This window comes from Globicephala melas, chromosome 12 (assembly GCF_963455315.2).
Source record: "Globicephala melas chromosome 12, mGloMel1.2, whole genome shotgun sequence".
Classification (NCBI taxonomy): Eukaryota; Metazoa; Chordata; class Mammalia; order Artiodactyla; family Delphinidae; genus Globicephala; species Globicephala melas.
Genome location: NC_083325.1, coordinates 44,038,279 through 44,058,664, shown reverse-complemented (window position 1 = coordinate 44,058,664; position 20,386 = coordinate 44,038,279). Strand labels below are relative to the sequence as shown.

At 34.3% G+C, this 20,386-nt stretch overlaps 1 protein-coding gene across 3 annotated transcripts in view; it reads right to left on the bottom strand.

The window, feature by feature from the left end:
- RTN4 (reticulon 4) overlaps positions 1 to 20,386 on the bottom strand; it is a 64,378-nt gene that overhangs the window by 28,924 nt on the left and 15,068 nt on the right. The window contains exon 3 of one of the 3 annotated variants that reach the window (XM_030877227.2): positions 17,587 to 19,983. The exons of 1 other annotated variant lie outside the window; for it this stretch is intronic. In XM_030877227.2, coding sequence (XP_030733087.1) covers positions 17,587 to 19,983 — 2,397 coding nt within the window. Of the gene's footprint in view, positions 1 to 3,453; positions 3,723 to 17,586; positions 19,984 to 20,386 lie in introns of those variants that run through there. One more of the 3 variants, XM_030877226.2, reaches the window with a different exon arrangement.

Sequence of the window (20,386 nt, the reverse complement as noted above, 5' to 3'; positions counted from 1 at the left end):
CAGGCTCAGCGGCCGTGGCTCACGGGCCCAGCCGCTCCGCGGCATGTGGGATCTTCCCGCACGGGGGCACGAACCCGTGTCCCCTGCATCGGCAGGCAGACTCTCAACCACTGCACCACCAGGGAAGCCCCTTCTGTTCTTTCTATGCAAATTTCCTCACAGTATTCATCTGTCTCACTTTGCATTCAATTCCCAATTCTGCATTCATCATTAAGCCTGTCATTTCTCTGAGCTTCAAATTTGAAGTTTCCAAAACAGAACTTTGCATCATTTCTACCTACTTTAGCTCTATTTCTACTGACACTAAAGCACTAGCATTGCCAAGGTTGCACTCTGACTGAAATTTCATGTTGTCCTTTGAGTCCCTCCCTCACCCTAGTCCCACAAATCTATGTCAAATATCAAGTATTCCTTTCTAAGTTTCTCAAACCTGCCACCTCCTTTTCATTCCTACTTCAGGCCAAGTTCAGGCACATCTGGGCACAAATACAGTCATCCTGTTCTGCCTCTAAGTTCTTCTCCAATTTATCTTATATAGCACCCCAAAGCAGTCTTTCAAACTTGCTGTCATTTTACCACTCCCTACTTTGAAACTTCCAAAGGCTCTTTATTTCCTTTATGATAAAATCCAAAAGTCAATGTCTTCTGCAATCTGACCCAGGGTATCTTTTCATAAAACCAGAGAACATCAAAATTGGAATACTAGAAATCATGCAGAAGAGGAAACTGAAGACCAAAAACGGTAAGATTCTCACTCTGGCCAAAATCAAAACATATGAGAACAGAAACTTTAAAAACTAGGTTGGTGTTTCCTACATTTGCCTAATATTAACACAACCCTTTGTCAAGGTGCTTAACATATTGCCATGCCTTTCCCCTATAAATTCTGATGTGGTAGATCTGAATAGGGTCACAGGAATCATATAAAAATAAAGAAGCACTAGGTGATTCTCCTCTTCAGGGAAGTTTGAGGAAACCTGACCTAGATCTTACAAGTCTTCTACATTCTTTACTTATACCAATCTTATCTTTCAACTACTATCCTATAAATATTCTGTTCTACCCAGAAAGCTCTATTCACTGTCTAAATTACACCTTGTTTAGTGGTTAAATCATTCTCCCACCCCACCCAAACCCCCAAACCTACCCAATTCCTTCTATTTTAAGCTCTTGAAAATCTTTTGACTGTCTTAATCAATGCTTTCCATTTTAACCCCAATAATCAGGTACTTCATAGATTTCATTTATTGTAAGTATCCCACTAAGAACAATAGAAAATCCAAGATGAAAAATGTATAAAATATAAATTATTAATTTTGGTCTTAGCCTGCAAGATAAATGTCTTAAATACTAGTTAATAAGCTAAAAAAAGACTCTTTAAAACACGGAAATCAGAGTATCTCTCACTTCTTTATACCCTTACATGTTACCATAATCAGATATACCAACTGGATGTATTTCAACCATGGGACTTAAGGAGGGAACAAGGGTGGCAAAAGAGTAGAATAATATATGGGCTTAAGTTTGTTTTTTAATATACCTAGAAAGCTTAGACTCTTTCCTCTATCGCCACACTTTTCATAAAATGAGGAAAAACTCACTCCATGGCAGTTTCAGCTTCTCACGGATTTCCATTTAAGTCATAACCTCTAATCTGCAACGTTAAAATTAGCTGCTGATAAATACTAAAATATAACTTAAGCAATGAACCAGAACAATAGGTAAAGTTAGTCTTCCCAAGCAAAAAAGCCAAACACTAAAAAAATATCAGGCCATTCCACTTACATACAAAATGAGGCTCCCCAGAGACAGACATTCAAGCGTAAATTTGATTTTATACTTAGTACCTAAAAATAATCAAAATAAATGTCTGGTATAATAATATGGACTATACTGGAACTTAATTTCTCCAATCTCAAAATATTCCTAAATTAGTTTAGCAAATAAAGAACTTAAGATGCTATTAAATGGTCTAAGACTCCAATTATTAATACAGAGCCTTAATAGTTGATGAGTAGGCCCTGATGTGATTTTTTACCTATTTTTAAAGTCTGGATTTATTGTATTGTTATCACTACTATCAGTTTTACTTATCGAAAACTAATATAGCAATTTACTTTCCCTTTGTAATGCTAATGGTCAGAAAAGGATGAAGAAATAAAAATCCTTCTGTTCATTAAATTCACATGTAAAGAAACAATAAAGGTAAAACTCCAAAGCTATATTATTTTCTGTTAAGTGTTAACTGTAAGATCTTTCCAATGTCTCAATATGAACTCAATCTTAAGCTCACCTTTTCCCCACAATACTTCATTGAACCAATTTTTAAAAGGATGTTGTAAAGGTTCCTGTAATTAGCTACACATATTGCTTTTAGAAACATTATCACCAATCCTGCTAACAATTCTGCTATAGAAATTTTTTTTTTTTAATTATAAAACTTGAATGTGGCCAGGAAAACAAATTGCTTGTGTGGAATGTCTAACTGGACTACTTAAAAATAGCTCTAATATGGGAACATATGTATATGTATAACTGATTCACTTTGTTATAAAGCAGAAACTAACACACCATTGTAAAGCAATTATACTCCAATAAAGATGTTAAAAAAATAGCTCTAATAATTTTTAAGACAATTTATTATAAAGGTCAGATACACAGCCCACCCACCTTCCCTTTTTCTTAAAATGGCACATTTAACCATCTACATAATAAAATACTTTAAAAATATTCATTACACTTACAAGCTTAAATTCTTACACAACCCCAATCCACTGAGACTTGAAAGGATCTGGGCTTTCAAGGGGGAGGAAAGGGGATCAAGATCACTGATTGGTTATTACAAGGACAAAGGTTAGTGACTTAAATATGGACACACATTTAAAACTATTGTGTATACATTTTAACCATTTTAAGATATACAAAATTATAATCTAATTAAAAGGTGACTGGTAATAACTTTAAAGGTTCAATAATATTTCCAAAGAAGAAAACAGGCTTACTGCAAACACAGGATCTTGCTATCTACAAACCTTTGGATAGAATTTCAACTACACCAAATCAGATTAAAAAAAAAAAAAAATACTTAGTCACAGAAAATATGTCATTATGGAATACAAACATGGCTATGTAGATTTATCACACCAAAGTGACCAAATGAAATTATGTTAAAACTATATTGTTCACAACCTGCAAGATTAAAGAATAGAACCTAATCAACGATAGGACTGCAAAGACTAAATCAAATGCCAGTGAAGCAGAACAGCGTGACATTTTCTCATACATAACGAACCGCAAAAACACATTTGAAATAGCTGTTTTAATCCTTTACTCTTAAACCCTTCATAGGCTTCATTTTCAATCCAAAATATATCTAAATTGCAAAGCTTATTCATAGAAATATATATTACTGGTCACATTAAAAAATGAATAAAGATTAAAAAGCAGATATACCCTTGTCCTTCCAAGTTTTCTTCTGACCGTCCATCTCTTGTCACGATCTGCCCTACAGATGCAATTATCAATTATGCATACCAACAGAAAAGCTGTAACTGCAAAAATCTACCCCCTGAGACATGAAATATCCGTTTCCTCAACCGTATCTGCAGTCTCCTCTGCTGCACAACTGCAGCAGGACTGAAGTCACCTGACGCCTTCTGGGTGTGGAGCAGTCTGACGCAGTGCAATCTGTAACTAGGCTACTAATACTCAGGCACTACCGCCTTCCTCTATCTGTTTATTGTTCTAGTCTTTTGCTTGTTGCTCACACCAAATGGAGCTACTTTTGCAGGGGGAGGGGAAGGCCACCAAAAGAAAAGAAAGAAAAGAGGGTTGTTCTTCTGGCAGAGTAAACCACTGAATATATTTGAAATGCACTTAAAGCCATGTACAGTTTTTTATAATCTTATTTTGTTTTGTTTTTATTTATTTATTTTTTGACAGATAGGGGAATTATGCTGCTGGTTTCCAGCTTCATTTAAAACTTTAAAATCAATGGTTACCTGATAAGATAAAAATGGACTGATCCAAAGAAGGGTAACAGCTTAAATTTCAAGCCTGGGAAATGCGAGTCTCTTCTTACTTTCTCTTAAATTATCAGCATTTTGCACCCTTATGAGGGTGTGACAGGAGAATCACAAAGTCAAATTATTAATGTTTACTGAATATGTTACTTAAATAGAAAAAATTTTTTACTTAATTTCAGCAATCTCATATTTCTCAGGTAATGCTATCTTTTCCTTCTTTTGCAACTACAGAAATCCAGAGACTTGCAAATATATACTTATTCTTAATTACCACCTGCTCCAAATCGATCTTTCAATAAATATCTATTAGACACCACTGCAGGTACTATTAATAGACTCTTTGCTTGAGGAGAAATATTCAGGTGCTAATTATACCACATTTGCTTTGAGAAAGTGACATAAGACCAAACTAAAATTTTACTGATAAAACAAATCTATATAAGAAATTTCTGAAATTTTTGTTCAACTTTATAAAACTGGCATTCGTTCCAGTGCAGAATATTACGTCCTTACTAACGTCTCACAACTGTTTTAACTGATATTATCATTTGACTTAGCATTAAAGGCAACATATAATGACAAATCAGCGAAAATATTTTTAAATGTGAGATATGCTTAAGTATTATAAGATATGGAGCCTATGTACAAAACTACATACTTCAGAAGACTATATAGCTACATTGAAATAGGTATGATATTTTTTGGAACTTGCTGTAAAACTGTGTGGGCTGCAAAACCCTGCAAAATTCTTCAAATCAGAAGTGGCCTGAATATCAAGAACTCAGTTCTTTTCCTCCCTGCCTCTCTAACTCCAAACATAAATAAAGCAAAGCAATTTTTAAAGAGAGTCTAGTATTCTCAGCTCAGAAGTTAATATTTAACTTTAAACTTTATTCACTGAACCCTTGTATAATGTGATATTTGAGAACACTTGTCACCAAGTCATATCATAGCTGAAAATCTCTGGCCTCTTCATGCAATAGTTAGAAATCCCAACTATTCATTAACTACATAATATTTTCAAAACAGTATTTTCTAATAATGAATCCCTTAAGACTGAAGGCCAATAAATACTTTAGCATTAGAATAACGCACTCAAAAACATCGCCCAAACACTGTTTTGAAGTCAGAGATTACTACACTAATAGCAGGGGGGAAAAAAGATTTCTTGAGAAAAAGGGTATTTACCATTCATTTTATTCACATCTTCCAGTACTTGACTTGGTGTAACAATTTTTAAAAATCATCTGAGAGAGCAAGAACATATAATAACACCCATTCATCTAAATGTTAAACATACTTAATAGCTCCCCTGGCAGATTAAGAGGTCAAAATAGGAGCCCTGAAATTAGACCTTACATAGTAATATCTAATTCTTTAGCTTTTATGATCTTTGCAATTTAGGCTATTAAGTTTACAGGGAAAACTAACTAAGATAAATCAATTTACATTTTGCCCATTTCTTTCTTAGAAAGTTTTAAAACTAGAGTTGTTTTAAGTTTGGTAACCTAAGGAAAAAGTGCTTAAATTTGAAAATCTGATGAGACCAATCTGTTAAAAATGTAAAGCCACTGGGCGAGGCTTATTGTGATGACAGGATCAAATGAGTTTGTGTATGCAAAAGGCCTTAGGACAGTGCCTGATAAAAAGTGGCCCTATGTAAGTGCTAGCTATTTACTATTATTATGCTAAAATTTTTAACCAGTAAACCACAAGGAAACAAAGCCTGTAAATCATATCTAAGAAAGTGCATATATTAAGCCATTCAATTCTAGGCAATAACCCAATACCCTCTTTAAAAAGAAGCACCCCACCACCACACACACACACACACACACACACACAGACACACACAAATTACTGTGCTTTGTTACTGTAGTTCTATTCTCCTCCAGCTGAGAAAAAATTTTATATGGGTAGATTACAGGTCCTATTCCATATTAAATCCCAAGATAACAGGCAAATAGAGAACATAAATCTGTTAAAAACTTATTTGTTTTCCTTCAAATATTTAACATTTTGTTTAAAAATGAAAAATTATTTCAAGGACAATTTTCAAATAGAGCAGATACCACATTGATTATTTGGGATAGAAACTTATTTTCCCTTAAAAGTAAAGGCTTCCAAAGGAGAGAAGCACAGAAGATTCCTTTATTTATAATACAAGCAAGTAAAAGTGCTGTCTGAATTCTAAGTCCTACTGCATATTGTGCATGGGGGTAGGGAAGGGGGGAATTCTTCTCTTCCTAAACTCAAAATCAGCCTTACACTGAACTTTTGAAATCACCTGTTCTGAGTTCATGATTGGCAACTTCTCATTCCTCAATGTCCATAAACCCAGTACCTCCCCAAAGCATGACAAAAACCAATGACCAAAACCACCCCAAACACACCTCTAACTCCTTTCCAAACAGTACCCATGCTCTAAAATTACCTACACTCTCTACATTTCTCTTCTCTTCATATCTCAGATCAAAACTCTCATTTTCTTCGTGAACTTACCTCATTAGCAGGAAAATTATATGATTAAAATAAGTCCTACTAAAGAATAAAAAACTCCTTTCTCTATAACACTCTCATAAACGTGTGTGTGTGTGTGTGTGTGTGTGTCTTGTACCTAAGTGGCAGGATTTCCAACAGTAGAGGACTGTATTTTGGAATAGGCAACAATATGTAAACTCTAAGACCTCCCAGGCCAGCTCTCCCAAGATATTCCTCTTTTTCCATTTCTTTCCTTCCTCTAATTCTGAACCCCAGAAAAACTCAAGTTTTTGTTTTGCTTTGTTTGCTTTACAATGTTTAGAAATGAAGGCAAATAAGGTGAGAAAGAGGTGGTCATTTGGATTGAAAGTGCTACTCTCTAAACTGGGGGTTGCTTGTATGCAATTCTTGATCGCTAAAAAAATTATTTCTACTTTCCAGCAACAGATAACAGGACTTTTTAGTAAAAAGAAAAAAATTACAGCTACACAGTAGTTTTAAACTTACTTCAAAATTTAATTATTCTGAACTATACAAAAGTATAAAACTAAACATATGTCCCATTACTGAAAGATATTAAATAATGCTGTTTAATACCATATGCTGTAACGTAATGCCCTCTATGGACTAAATTACAGCACTTCAGCACTAACTACTGAATTGAACCTTAAGACATGAACAAAGACTTTAGTCTAGAAAATGAATGACAAGTTAAAAAATAACCAAAATATAATGAGCATTTTAAGGTCTATAAACAATTCCATATAAGCTGATAAAAATACATACTAAAATTTATACAGAAAGAAACTGAAAGTGATACTATTCAATGAGAACTAAATAAATGTTCATTTCTTATATTATAATCTAAAATAAATACACAGATAATCCAAAAGATCCAAAGCATTTTTAAACCTGGAATTTAAAAATTTAATAGTCATTGGGTTTTGAACAGATCTTTTAAAACTTTTAAGTTTTCACTGAAGTACATGTTTGGGGGAATCTTTAAGGTCATTTCACAATGTTTATCATAGCATGATTCAAGCATTTGTTTGATTCAGTACGATGTGTCAAAATTCAAAATCCTTTTATAAAGTCATTTTCAAAATCATTTGTTACTGTGAAGCAAATATCCACAACTCACTAAATTTCTCAGCCCAACTGAATTTCCATATGGTCAATTACAGAGCATTCCACAGACATCGTTTTCTATCTACAACACTAGATGGCACCAACACCCATAGTACCGTTGACTGTCCAACCCAAAGCATGCAACCTGGCTAAAACTGTTCTCAATTTTCTGGCTCTTCCTTAGGATTGTTGCCTGGTACTAGGGGACTATCAGAGTGTGATGGGGATAGGAAAACAACTCCAACACCAGAAAGGCATGTGGGATAAAATGATCTCTGACCAGAATTCAAAATCAATTTTGAACAGATCAGAATTAAACATAAAAATGAAACTATAAATTAGTAAATAAATTAAGTTATAAATTTTCCCAGGTGAAAACTGAAAATATTCACCAAAATGCAAAGTAAAATAAAAATTATTTAGAAAACTAAGGGAAAACTGTAACATGACAAGGATTTGCATCCACTCTATATAAAGAACTCTCATAAAATCAGAAAGAGGCGATTCTAAATTTTAAAATGGGCGAAGAGTATGAACAGGCAATTCACAAAAGAAATACAAATAGCCAATAAATATGTGGAACATGCTCACCTTCACTAATAATCGAAGATCGAAACAGCAAGATAACTACTTTAACCTATCAAACTGGTAAAGGTTTTTTTTTTTTTTTAAAAAAAAAGACAGGTATACAATGTCTGGAAGGATACATGAGAAGTCTAGTAAATGACTCTAAGAAGGAGCACTAGGCAGCTTAGTTAAGACAGGAAGAAGACTTACTGTAATAGTACTTTTTGAATTTTGTATAATGTATAAGTCCTTAGCTATCAAAATTTTCTGATTAAAAAAACAATATTAATAAATAATACTAATTGTTGGTGATCAATAGAGAAATGGGTTTTTGTCTTACTCCATTAGAAGGGTAAAAATCAGTACAAGTTGTGACAAAAGATTAATCTGCAAAATATACAAAGAGATCATGCAGCTCAATATCAAAAAAAAAAAACCCAATCAAAAAGTGGGCAGATCTAAATAGATATTTCTCCAAAGAAGATATACAGATTGCCAAAAAGCACATGAAAAGATGCTCAATGTCATTATTAGAGAAATGCAAATCAAAACTACAATGAGGTATTACCTCACACCAGTCAGAATAGCCATCATCAAAAAGTCTATAAACAAATGCTGGAGAGGGTGTGGAGAAAAGGGCACCCTCCTACACTGTTGGGGGGAATGTAAATTGATACAGCCACCACGGAGAACAATATGGAGGTTCCTTAAAAAACTAAATATAGAACTGCCATATGATCCAGCAATCTCACTCCTGGGCATATAACGGAGAAAACTAGTTTGAAAAGATACATGCACCCAAATGTTCATTGCAACACTATTTACAATAGCCAGGACGTGGAAGCAACCTAAATGTCCATCAACAGAGGAATGGATAAAGAAAGATGTGGTACATATATACAATGGAATATTACTCAGCCATAAAAGGAACAAAATTGTGCCATTTGTACAGACATGGATGGACCTAGAGACTGTCATACAAAGTGAAGTCAGAAAGAGAAAAACAAACATCATTAGCTTATATGTGGAATCTAGAAAAATGATACAGATGAACTTATTTGCAAAGCAGAAATAGAGACACAGACATAGAGAACAAACATAAGGATACTAAGGGGGAAGGGGGTGGGTGGGATGAATTGGGAGATTGGGATTGACAATATATACACTACTATGTAAAAAATAGATAACTAATGAGAACCTACTGTATAGCACAGGGAACTCTACTCAGTGCTCTGTGGTGACCTAAATGGGAAGGAAATCCAAAAAAGAGGGGATATATGTATACGTATAGGTGATTCACTTTGCTGTACAGCAGAAACTAACACAACGTTGTAAAGCAACTATATTCCAATAAAAAAATTTTTAAATTAGTACAAGTTTTCTGATAGCCAATTTTTGTCAAAACGCTTAAAAATGTACATACCCATTTCCAAGGGTTTTATTTCTAGTAATTTATGGAAAAGAGTAATTTGGAGATATGTACAACATATTTAAACATAAAGAGGTTAATAATAGCATTATTTATAAATTTAAAAAACTGGAGACAATCTAAGGATCATAGAGAACTGATTAAATTATAATATATCCAATACCAAGGAACACTAAACATTAAATAATCACACAGCAGAAAAATAAAGACATGGAAATTTTGGCATTATGCAATATAATATATTGCTGAATTTTGTAAAGCAATAAACAATATATAACGTATGATCCCAGTTTGGAAAAACACCTTTTTTCACTGCATTCATAAAGTATCCATATGCATAGAAATAGACTAGAAGAATATATTCTAAAATATTAGCAATGATTATGTCTGGGCAATACAATTACAATTTTTTTGTCATCTAAATGCTTTTCTCTACTTCTCAAATTTGTACAATTAGCATATATTACTTCAGATTGCTTCATGTACTGCTACCCTGACTTCACTGACAGTTAGCAGGTCCCTGAGAGAAATTCTGACTACTAAATTTAACTGAAGCTCAAATAGATTAAAACATCTGCCCAGGGTCATACAGCTAAAAAAGTAATCCAGTAAAAAAGCCAGGATTAGATCTTAGGTGTGTAAGATGCCCAAGATGAAGTTCTTTCAACCATATTATATGTAGCAGTATCTATCTTTTATAAAGGTTCATATTTCATATTTATTTTCAATCTGTATTGGACCCACAGTAAGCACTAAATAAATCCACACTAATTTGACAATGTCAAACATTTGAGTAAATATAATCATTTCCTTATTAATAAGTCAGTTTCTAATTTAGCTACACTTATATTTACTCAAAGCCTTCCAGTTAAAGATAATTCTACTCAATGTGTTAGATTAAACATTTTCATTTTTCAGGGTACTTAAATTTCTACTTTCATCAGATTAACTGCTCACTGTCCTAATCAAAACCCAACTAATAATATTCAAGAAGCATCCTATATATGCTCACTAAAAATGTATTTTAACAAAATACTTAATATCTATAATGCTTTACTGAGAAAGCCCAAAAGCTATACAATCAATTTTTAAAATTAATATAAGAAAAATGTTTTAAGTTATAAACATCATCAAAAGAAAGTTCTTATTCATGAACACATTTAAGAAGTATCTATAAATTGGCAAAGGATAATTTTTAATTCTTTACCTAGATAAATGGGCCATTTTTCAGCGAGTTCTTTATTATGGCAATACTATTTGGTTATTCCTGGAAAGCACATACTTTAAGTGTAATGAATAATTAACATCTGGTTGGTTTACACTTCACTCACCAAGTTACAACAGGTCAGCAAAACACAATCTATACTATGATTATGAACTTAAAATGTTCTGTGCACTAGTGGCAAACCAAGTAACCAACAAACATGTATTAAGCAATCACTATCATTAAGTCAAGATCTCAGTGGTTTCAATGGGAGACATTAGCACCTTTCTTCACCAATGACCCACCAACAACAAAGACAGCAGCGGTCCAGCTGAATAACAATAGGGTTATTCAGCCTCCACATGGAAGCAACAGAAGGTTACCCTCATTCTAATATCCCTACTTATAGAAGACCACATGAGAAAATGTACACAGTAACCAATGTTCCTGACATTTTTAAAAATGCCTTGCATTGGTTAATGCCCCCAACACAATAGGTATGTAATAAAAGCAGCAGCACCCTGGTCATCTGCTATTTAGGACAATAACTGCTTGCTCCAAAACTGTGAAGGGGACAAAACCTAGGTCTCATCCCAGTTCTTCACTTGTCTGAAAAAATATCTCCTTTGTGGAATCGGATAAGAACTAATATAAATAAGAAAGTTAGTCAACTAATCTATGACAAAGGAGGCAAGAATATACAGAAAAGACAGTCTCTTCAATAAGTGGTGCTGGGAAAACTGGACAGCTACATGTAAAAGAATAAAATGAGAACACTCTCTAACACCATACACAAAAATAAACCCAAGATGGATTAAAGACCTAAATGTGAGGCCAGAAACTATAAAACTCTTAGAGGAAAACAGGCAGAACACTCTGACATAAATCGCAGCAAGATCTTTTTTGATCCACCTCCTAATGAAAATAAAAACAAAAATAAACAAATGGAACCTAATGAAACTTAAAGGCTTTTGCACAGCAAAGGAAACCATAAACAAAACAAAAAGACACCCCATAGAATGGGAGAAAATATTTGCAAACAAACCAACCAACAAAGGATTAATCTCCAAAATATATAAACAGCTTATGCAGCTCAACATCAAAAAAACAACCACCACAATCAAAAATGGGTGGAAGATCTAAATAGACATTTCTCCAAAGAAGACATACAGATGGCAAAAAGCACATGAAAAGATGATCAACAACACTAATTATTAAAGAAATGTAAATCAGAACTACAATGAGGTATCACATCACACCAGTAAGAATGGCCATCATCAAAAAAACTACAAACAATAAATGCTGGGGAGGGTGTGGAGAAAAGGGAACCCTCCTACACTGTTGGTGGGAAAGTAAACTGGTACAACCATTATGGAGAACAATATGTAGGTTCCTTAAAAAAATACATATAGAACTAACATATGATCCAGCAATCCCACTCCTGGGCATATAACCGGAGAAAACTGTAATTCAGAAAGACACATGCACCCCCAACGTTCATTGCAGCACCATTTACAATAGCCATACATGGAAGCAACCTAAATGTCCATCGACAGAGGAGTGGATAAACAAGATGCGGCACACATATACAATGGAATATTACTCAGCCATAAAAAAGGATGAAATAATGCCATTTGCAGAAACATGGATGGACCCAGAGATTATCATACTGAGTGAAGTCAGACAGAGAAAGACAAATATCATATATCGCTTATATGTGATCTAATCAAAATAAAATGGTACAAATTATTTACAAAACAGAAATAGAGTCACAGATGTAGAAAACAAACTTATGGTTACCAGAGTGTAAGGGGGGGGGGATAAATTGAGAGATTGGGACTGACATATACACACTACTATACGTAAAATAGATAACTAATAAGGACCTACTGTATAGCACAGGGAATTCTACTCAGTACTCTGCAGTGACCCATATGGGAAAAGAATCTAAAAAAGAATGGATATATGTGTAACTGATTCACTTTGCTGTACACCTGAAACTAACACAACATTGTAAATCAACTATACTCCAATAAAAATTTTTTTAAAAAAGTAAGTTAGCCCAATGTCTGGAACACAATAGAAGCTCAAAAGTACTGTGCTTACTACATAATATGCAACCTCGGTAAAGTTTCGTAACATCCCTAGATTTAGGTTTTGTCATCCATGAAATGATTCCTTCTTTCAGATTATGGTGAAGACTAAATGAGATGACTATGTGAAAATGCTTGGTGCTTAAAAGATTTCCCATAAATGGTAGTCTCCCCTTTCTAGGTAAAATGCAAAGAATTCAGGTTCTTTTCTCAGCCTTTCAAAATTCTTAATTTAAAAATGTCCTAGAGAGAAAGAAAACCTAAAACTGAAAGCAAACTGAAACAAATCTAAGTTTATTTCAAATGAGTATTATAACCACAATGAAGATGGGGGAAGGTAGAAGGAAAAGGGAAAATAAAACTAATCCGAGTAACCTGGGCAGGGTTGAGGGAGGTGGATTTGAAAAATAAACCTGAACCCTTTATTATGTTTATTATAATGATATTATAAAACATTCTAAAACTATTTTAGATGTACTCAAGGATTAAACAAATTAATAAATGTATTGGTAGTGTCAGAAGCCAGGTTCTCACTATAGAAGGAACATACAAATGTGAAATGGGGGAAGAAAGAAATAGTCCTCTGGGAATGTTTTGGATTTGGAGGTATCTATGTAAACACATGATTTCATAAATATGTGTATGTTTATTTGTATGTATGTATACAAGTATTTCCTACCTCGGTCCACTGTAAGGGCTAAAATGGAAAGACCCCACAGGAGCAAAGTACAATTAGCATCCAGCTCTTGATCACTGAAAGGAATCAAGGATCCTTGGAGAAACTGCTGACTTCAGGGCTGGGACAGAGTGGGCAAAAGATGAGCCTACAACATTTCGTTATGCTAGAAAGTAAGAAGTGCTTCCCTCTCCACTCAAAAAAAAAAAAAAAAAAGGACAGCTGCATGTCCTTGAGCCAATTTGAAGGGGAGCCCTCCAAATCTGTGACCATTGACAACCAAAATAAGTACAGCAATGAATTATGAACCATTGGGGGGGAAAGAGAAATTCATGAATCCATACTGATAATTAAATAGTTAATTAATGGAAAAGGAGAGCTCTTGCTAAGAGTAGAATGCCAGGGTTGATTGATAAACGTGGAGGAAGTATTAGAACAGAAAAATCATCTTTTGCAAACTTAATGGTAAAGAATAAATCAATCAAGAACCATCAACAGATACTAAATCTAGGGAGGGAATTTTGATGGAGGGCAGGATATTTACATGGTCTTGAAGTGTCACCCATCAGACTGCTTATTAGTTGTCAGGAAGGAAGAAAGATAGTAATTATACAATAAGGAAATCAGGAACCACCTTGACCAGATGGTGTAAATTAAACCTCATCAATGAGGGACTGATGAATAGTAGGTACCTCCAGATTGCTATGAGAGGGGCACTACATTATCTTCATTTTGGCCATGAATCCACAAACTTAATCTAATCACTAAGAAACATTAGACAAAACGCAAAACAAGGAACTTTCTATTAAAGGAAGAAGGGAAAGGGCCTGTGTTCTTTAAATATGTTACAATCGTAAGAGATAAAGACTGGAAATGTCCCAGATTAAAGGAGCCAAAGGTAACATAACTAAATGCAAAACCTGGCACTAGACTGGACCTTGTAGTACAGGACACTACAAAGAACATTATTAGGTCAACTAACACAACTAGAATATGGATGGTAGATTAGAAAAAAGTATTGAATGAATGTAAAATTTAGAAAGTTAATAGCTGTACTGAGGTTATGTAAGAGAATATCCCTTTTTAAACTATTTAGGGGTAAAACAGAACGTATATAACTTAGTCTCAAATGGTTCAGGAAAAAAAGGATATACTGTATCTATGTATCCATTGTCTAGTTATCTATAAAAAGAGAGATCATAAATAATAATGTAAATGGAGAAATGTTAGTAGGTAAATTTAGATGAAGAGTATAAGACATTCTTTGTACTACTTTTATTTTTGCAATTGTTTTTAAGTTTGAACTTATTGCCAAATGAAAGTTAATTTTAAAAAAGCAATCATCCTTTTTTTAAAAGAAACTCTCTAAATGAGACCATAAGTTTAAAAAAAATTCTGCTTAATTCCAGTCAGAGAAAAATTTAGCATCCAATGTATCATAAACCCTCCTTTAGCATAGATTGGTCTTTCAGTTTAGTTCTGAATAAACCTGAATGTTTCTTTTCACTGAGTCATCCATGGCCAGTCTCAAATCCATCTATGTCCCTAACTTCAAGTGAATAGCTTGAATAGCTTCAGTTTCTACATACTGACCATAATACCCACACATACCCACCTGCCCCAAAAATACCAAAACAGGATCTGGAAAACTTTTATTATATTTATATAAATGAACAGGTCTATGTGTTTACTCACGTTTGCTAACTGTAGCTTTTATAGAAGCATCTCTTTGTGAAGCCATTCCTAATATTCCAAGGTAGAGACAGCCTCTCTATGCCCTTAGTATGTGTTGATGATCTTCCACTTCCAATCATACACTTATATCCCTAAACTGTCATTCTATGCCAAACTGGGACTTCCATGCATCATCTGAGAAAAAGATTTCAGCTGTCATCTGGTAGTGCTCCCTATCAGTTAACTATTCTTTTCAGTAGTTTCACTATCTGGGTCTGTATTTAGTAGTATAAATTTAAGCAATTATTAGAATATTGTAATTATACATTTATATTTAAAATGAGTGGAAAGTGAAAAATTAAAGTGCCAGTGATAATATATTTTAAACAAAAATGGAAACCATCAGGGTACTGAAAGCATAAATCTTTAGCCACAAATTTTTTTAAAAGTAAATAAAAACATATATGAAACGCTGAGCCTCTAAATAATGACGTACAGTGAAAGGAAAAACAGAATGAATGTTCATAATTATGAACTGAGAAAAACCAGTATTTACATTTCATTGTTAAGAATACAGTTTGACAGAATTCCCTGGTGGTCCAGTAGTTAGACCTCGGTGCTTTCACTGCTGTGACCTGGGTTCAATCCCTGGTTGGGGAACTAAGCTCCCACAAACCACATGGCGTGGTCAAAAAAAAAAAAAAGAATACAGTTTGATAAAATACCCTTATTAAGGGAGAAGACTAGTATTCATTTTTCTCACAACAAATTTTATCCAAAACTATCAATAAGGCATCAATGTCTGCATCAATAATACCTTGCTCATCTCCCTTACGAAATCAGCCTTTCTTCCCAAAATTAAAATTGAATTCTGCCTACAAATGTCATTTTAAGAAAACAAGGGAAACAAACTGGAGATAATACATTATCTGAGCAAGTTTTATTTATTATTTAATACTTATCAATACTTTCAGGTTTAAATAAGAATCAGAATTACTGAATCTGATTCAGTAATAAGAATCAGAAAATTTTTTTAAAATACCTAAATACATCATAATCAAGGATGTAGAAAATCGTTAACCATCTGAGAATAGGGATTACCATTATAACACCTTCCCTCCCTTCTGACAAATTCTCAATCCTTATCTTAACTGAGCTCTCTAGTATTTGATAATGTTGATCAATTCCTCCAACTTTAAATCTTCCTCTTCCCTCGGCTCCCCCTAGTTGATGTCTGTGGCTTTAATTACAATCTCTGAGCCCATGGTAAATACACACATACGGTCAAGGTCTCTCTCAAGAGCTTCATGTTTAATACCCATCATTCTTGGATGTCTCATAGGTACCTTAATTACAATATATTCAAAACTGAGGTTTTTATTTTCTTCCACTTTATTTTCTCATGTTTCCTAACTCAGTTTCTCATACTGCCATGTATCTGCACATACAAGAAACCCAGGTTTCCTAGAGTAAGCTTTAACTCCTCCCCTTAACCTTCAGGTCCAATTCCAATCAAACACTAAGTACTATGTCTCCATGCTCATCCCATTGCCTTACGTTCATAATTTCCTCTTTCTTCAATTACAGCAACTCTTAACTGGTCTCTGCCACCAGTACTACCTATCTCCAATGCATTAGTATATTCAGTAAATACACAGTAATCATCTAAATTAGAATGCTAAATAAAAAACACATGTACAAATCACTTTACACAAATCAGATATGTGGGAAGTGTAGAGTCAAAAGAAAAAAATGAGAATTAGTACTTTTCAGGAGAATTAAAAATAGCATACCTCAATTTATACTTTTCAACAAAACGTCTAATACTCAATATGCTTAACTTTATACCTTTTACTGGAAATTATTGCATAATATTGAAAGATCAGAAACAGGTAACAGAAATGTTCTTTCGTCAAAATTTTTAAATGAAGATATTTCTGGGAAAACAAAAGTAAACACATCTGAAAATATTTTGTTTTAATACCTCTTGCTCTTCATGCTATCAGGAAACACTAAAGCAAAAGAAGGGAAGAGACACTGAAGCCAATTCTAAAAAAAGTTTTTTCTAGTTCCATGGTGCATAAAAATAACCAACAAATAATTGTGTGGAAAAGCTAAGAGCAAGGGTGCGCGATCAGTGCAAGAGGGCTAGAAAAAGCACTAAAATCTTAAACTGAGACAGTAAAAAGAATTCTTATCAATGTGATATATCAGACACTATAAATGTAACATACTACACAAAATGTAGTGGAATGTTCCATAGGTCAAAAGGTGGCAAGAAAGCACAAAATAAGGTACGGATTGATTACCTGAAGTTTTACTCAGCTCTGCTGAAAACATAGCAGATGGTGGTCTGTACTCTTTTTCTGTACCAGAAGGAAGTTTTTTCTCAGCTTCTTGCACAAGAACTTTGGGTTTAACTATACTGCCTATCCCTGTTTGAGCATCCAAAGCAGAAACATCTGGAGGCAGTAAGGGCACCTTTGAAATATCAGCCCTATCTTTGGAGAATTCATCTGGGACATGAACTTTTCCTTCATCTTTAGGCTGTACACTCTTGACAGAAACTTCATGGGGTAATTCTGAGCAAGGCAACGACCCAGCTCCATCCTGGACACTAGCAACTTCACTTTTGTAGGATATTTCTAGGTCACTGTATTCCCTGGCTAATGTAGGAGAAGAATCTGTTTTAGAACTGACAAATGTAGGGAACTCATCTATAATCTCAATTGGAGATGAATCTGAAAATGTTTCACTCTCTCTTATTTTTGCTTCCTTAGCAATGTATAAGCCATCATTTGAATAAACTGCAGTGTTGAGCTCCTCCATCTGCAAAGGAATTTTCTCCTTTTGGATCAATGTTGAAACTTCATTAGATGATAAGGTATCTTTTGTGGTACCTAAATTGGGCTGAAAAGATTCCAAATACGGCTTTCCCCCCTCAGGTGGTGGTGAAGCACTAAGTTTTTCCTTATTTTCATGTTCTATCATTGATTCAGATGAAGTTTCAATGAGATTTTCTTTTACAAGTATCACAGCTTCATCTTGTTTTTGTGGAACTTCAGGAATTGAATCATCACTAAATAAGTCAACTGGTTCAGAATCAGGTGAGGAATCTTCAACTAGCTCAGAATGAGTGGGCACCAGCTGTGCAACTTTTGCTATTTCTGAATAACTAGAGAAATCTGGAGTTGGTTCAGTAGAGAGCTTTGTTTCTTTAATTAAATCACATGCAATAGATATATAAGGAGCTTCTGTTTCTTGAACAGCTACACTAATACTTTCAGCCTCTTTAATTTCTTCATTCATTCCTGATACTTTTTTTAGTGATACATTCATGGCCTCTTCATATGGTGGGGGATTTTCAGGCTCAAGTTTTATGCTTTCATAATTAACCGAAGGAGGAGCTTCTAATGGTGATGAACTGAGCTGCACTGCAGAAGCACCACCACTAGGAACTATAGAATTTAATGGTGCTTCCATGACAATGTCAGGCAAAACTGGTGAAGGAGTAGCTTCAGATTCTTCAAAGGATGGGCAAAGCTGTGCTACAGGGTAAAGCGACTCCTGCATAGCTTCTGAAGTTTGAACCAAGTCCATTTTTGTTTCAAAAGCAATTTTTGTACCTGTAGCTTCACTCAATTCACTTTCACATGCTTCCTGTACTAAATCTGGGGTTAGACCTTCATGCATGTTTGCCACTACTTCCTCAGTCACCTCTGATAAATGATCTGTTGTGTCATAATCTGTTTTAGAATCCTGTGTTGCCACAAGGAAAGGGTTTGATGTTTTGGCACTAGCATTCTTCTCTGTTACAATTTGGGCCTTTTTTTCTTCTATTTTTTTTTCATCTGTCTTATTTTCTGAAGTATGATCTTCCAACAAGGGAAAAATGTTTGCTGAAGGGTTATAGGGAGCACATGTGATATATGCTCCTGAACCATCTTTTATAGCTTCTGGTGTACTAGGAAATGAAGTATCATCATTACTACTTTCACTATCTTTTTCACGATTTGTTTGTTCAAGGCTATCTGAAAAACGTTCCGTATCCACTTTACCTTCCAATTTGCTCTCTATATTACCTCCAGCAGCCAAAACATCACTATCTTGCTTATAAGTATCTTTTACTTCCCATACTTGCTCAAATGGTTTGAAGTCTGCATATTCCTCCCTCATAGGAGCTTCTGCTACAATTCCCTTTTCATTAAAACTGTCTTTTGTTTTTTCTGGAGACATAACTCTACCCTCTTCTTTAACTGATTTGCTAAGGACTATCGGTAACTCTTGCTGAGTACGAAGGATGTTATTACTAACTAAGTCCTCTTCTTCATCTTTATTCTTCACAATTATTTCTTCCCTAGGATTTGCTACTGTTATGGCAGATTCTGCTCTTGGAGAGCCACTGAATGATGATCCCATTTCTGAGTATTCCAATTCTGAAAACTCTGGTAAATCTCTGTCTACAAATGGTTTTTTTGCCTTCTCTGAGAATTCTTTAGAAGCTTCATCTGAAATTTCTCCAAGTGTTCCTTCGGTAGGTAGTACTGCTGGTAAATTACCAAGGTATTCATGTTCTTTAAAAGAAGCAGCTGAGAGAGGAGCTAAAGAAGGAAGAGAAGCAGCAGTTTCAAGCAGGACAGATGGAAAATCCTCTTGACCAGCAGAAACAGTGTTACCTGGCTGCTCCTTCAAATCCATAATTTTTTCTGTGACCATGGACAGAAAGGAAAGTTAGAGAATGCCAGTGTTCTCAGATTTAATGCAAGTTTTATGACAGATTCAAAAATACTGTTAGTAAAGACTGTTAACTAAAATGCTAAGAACATTTAGTTAATAAATAATAATCAAGTAGACTGAATCATAATTGAAAAATTAAAGCTACTGTCAAAAAACATGTACATGGCTACAGAGGCTATTATATACTATGCAAAGACATCAAGTCTTTGAGAAAAACCTCACGTACAATTAACTGAGAAAAGCTACTTCTAACTAGTCTCAGAGGAAGAAATGAGGATTTGAGAAGAGAGTTTGACAGCATAAGAAAGAAAGGGCACTGGATAATTAACTGTCATAGGCTGACATTCTTTTCTATGAAAGCCTGTCAGCTAT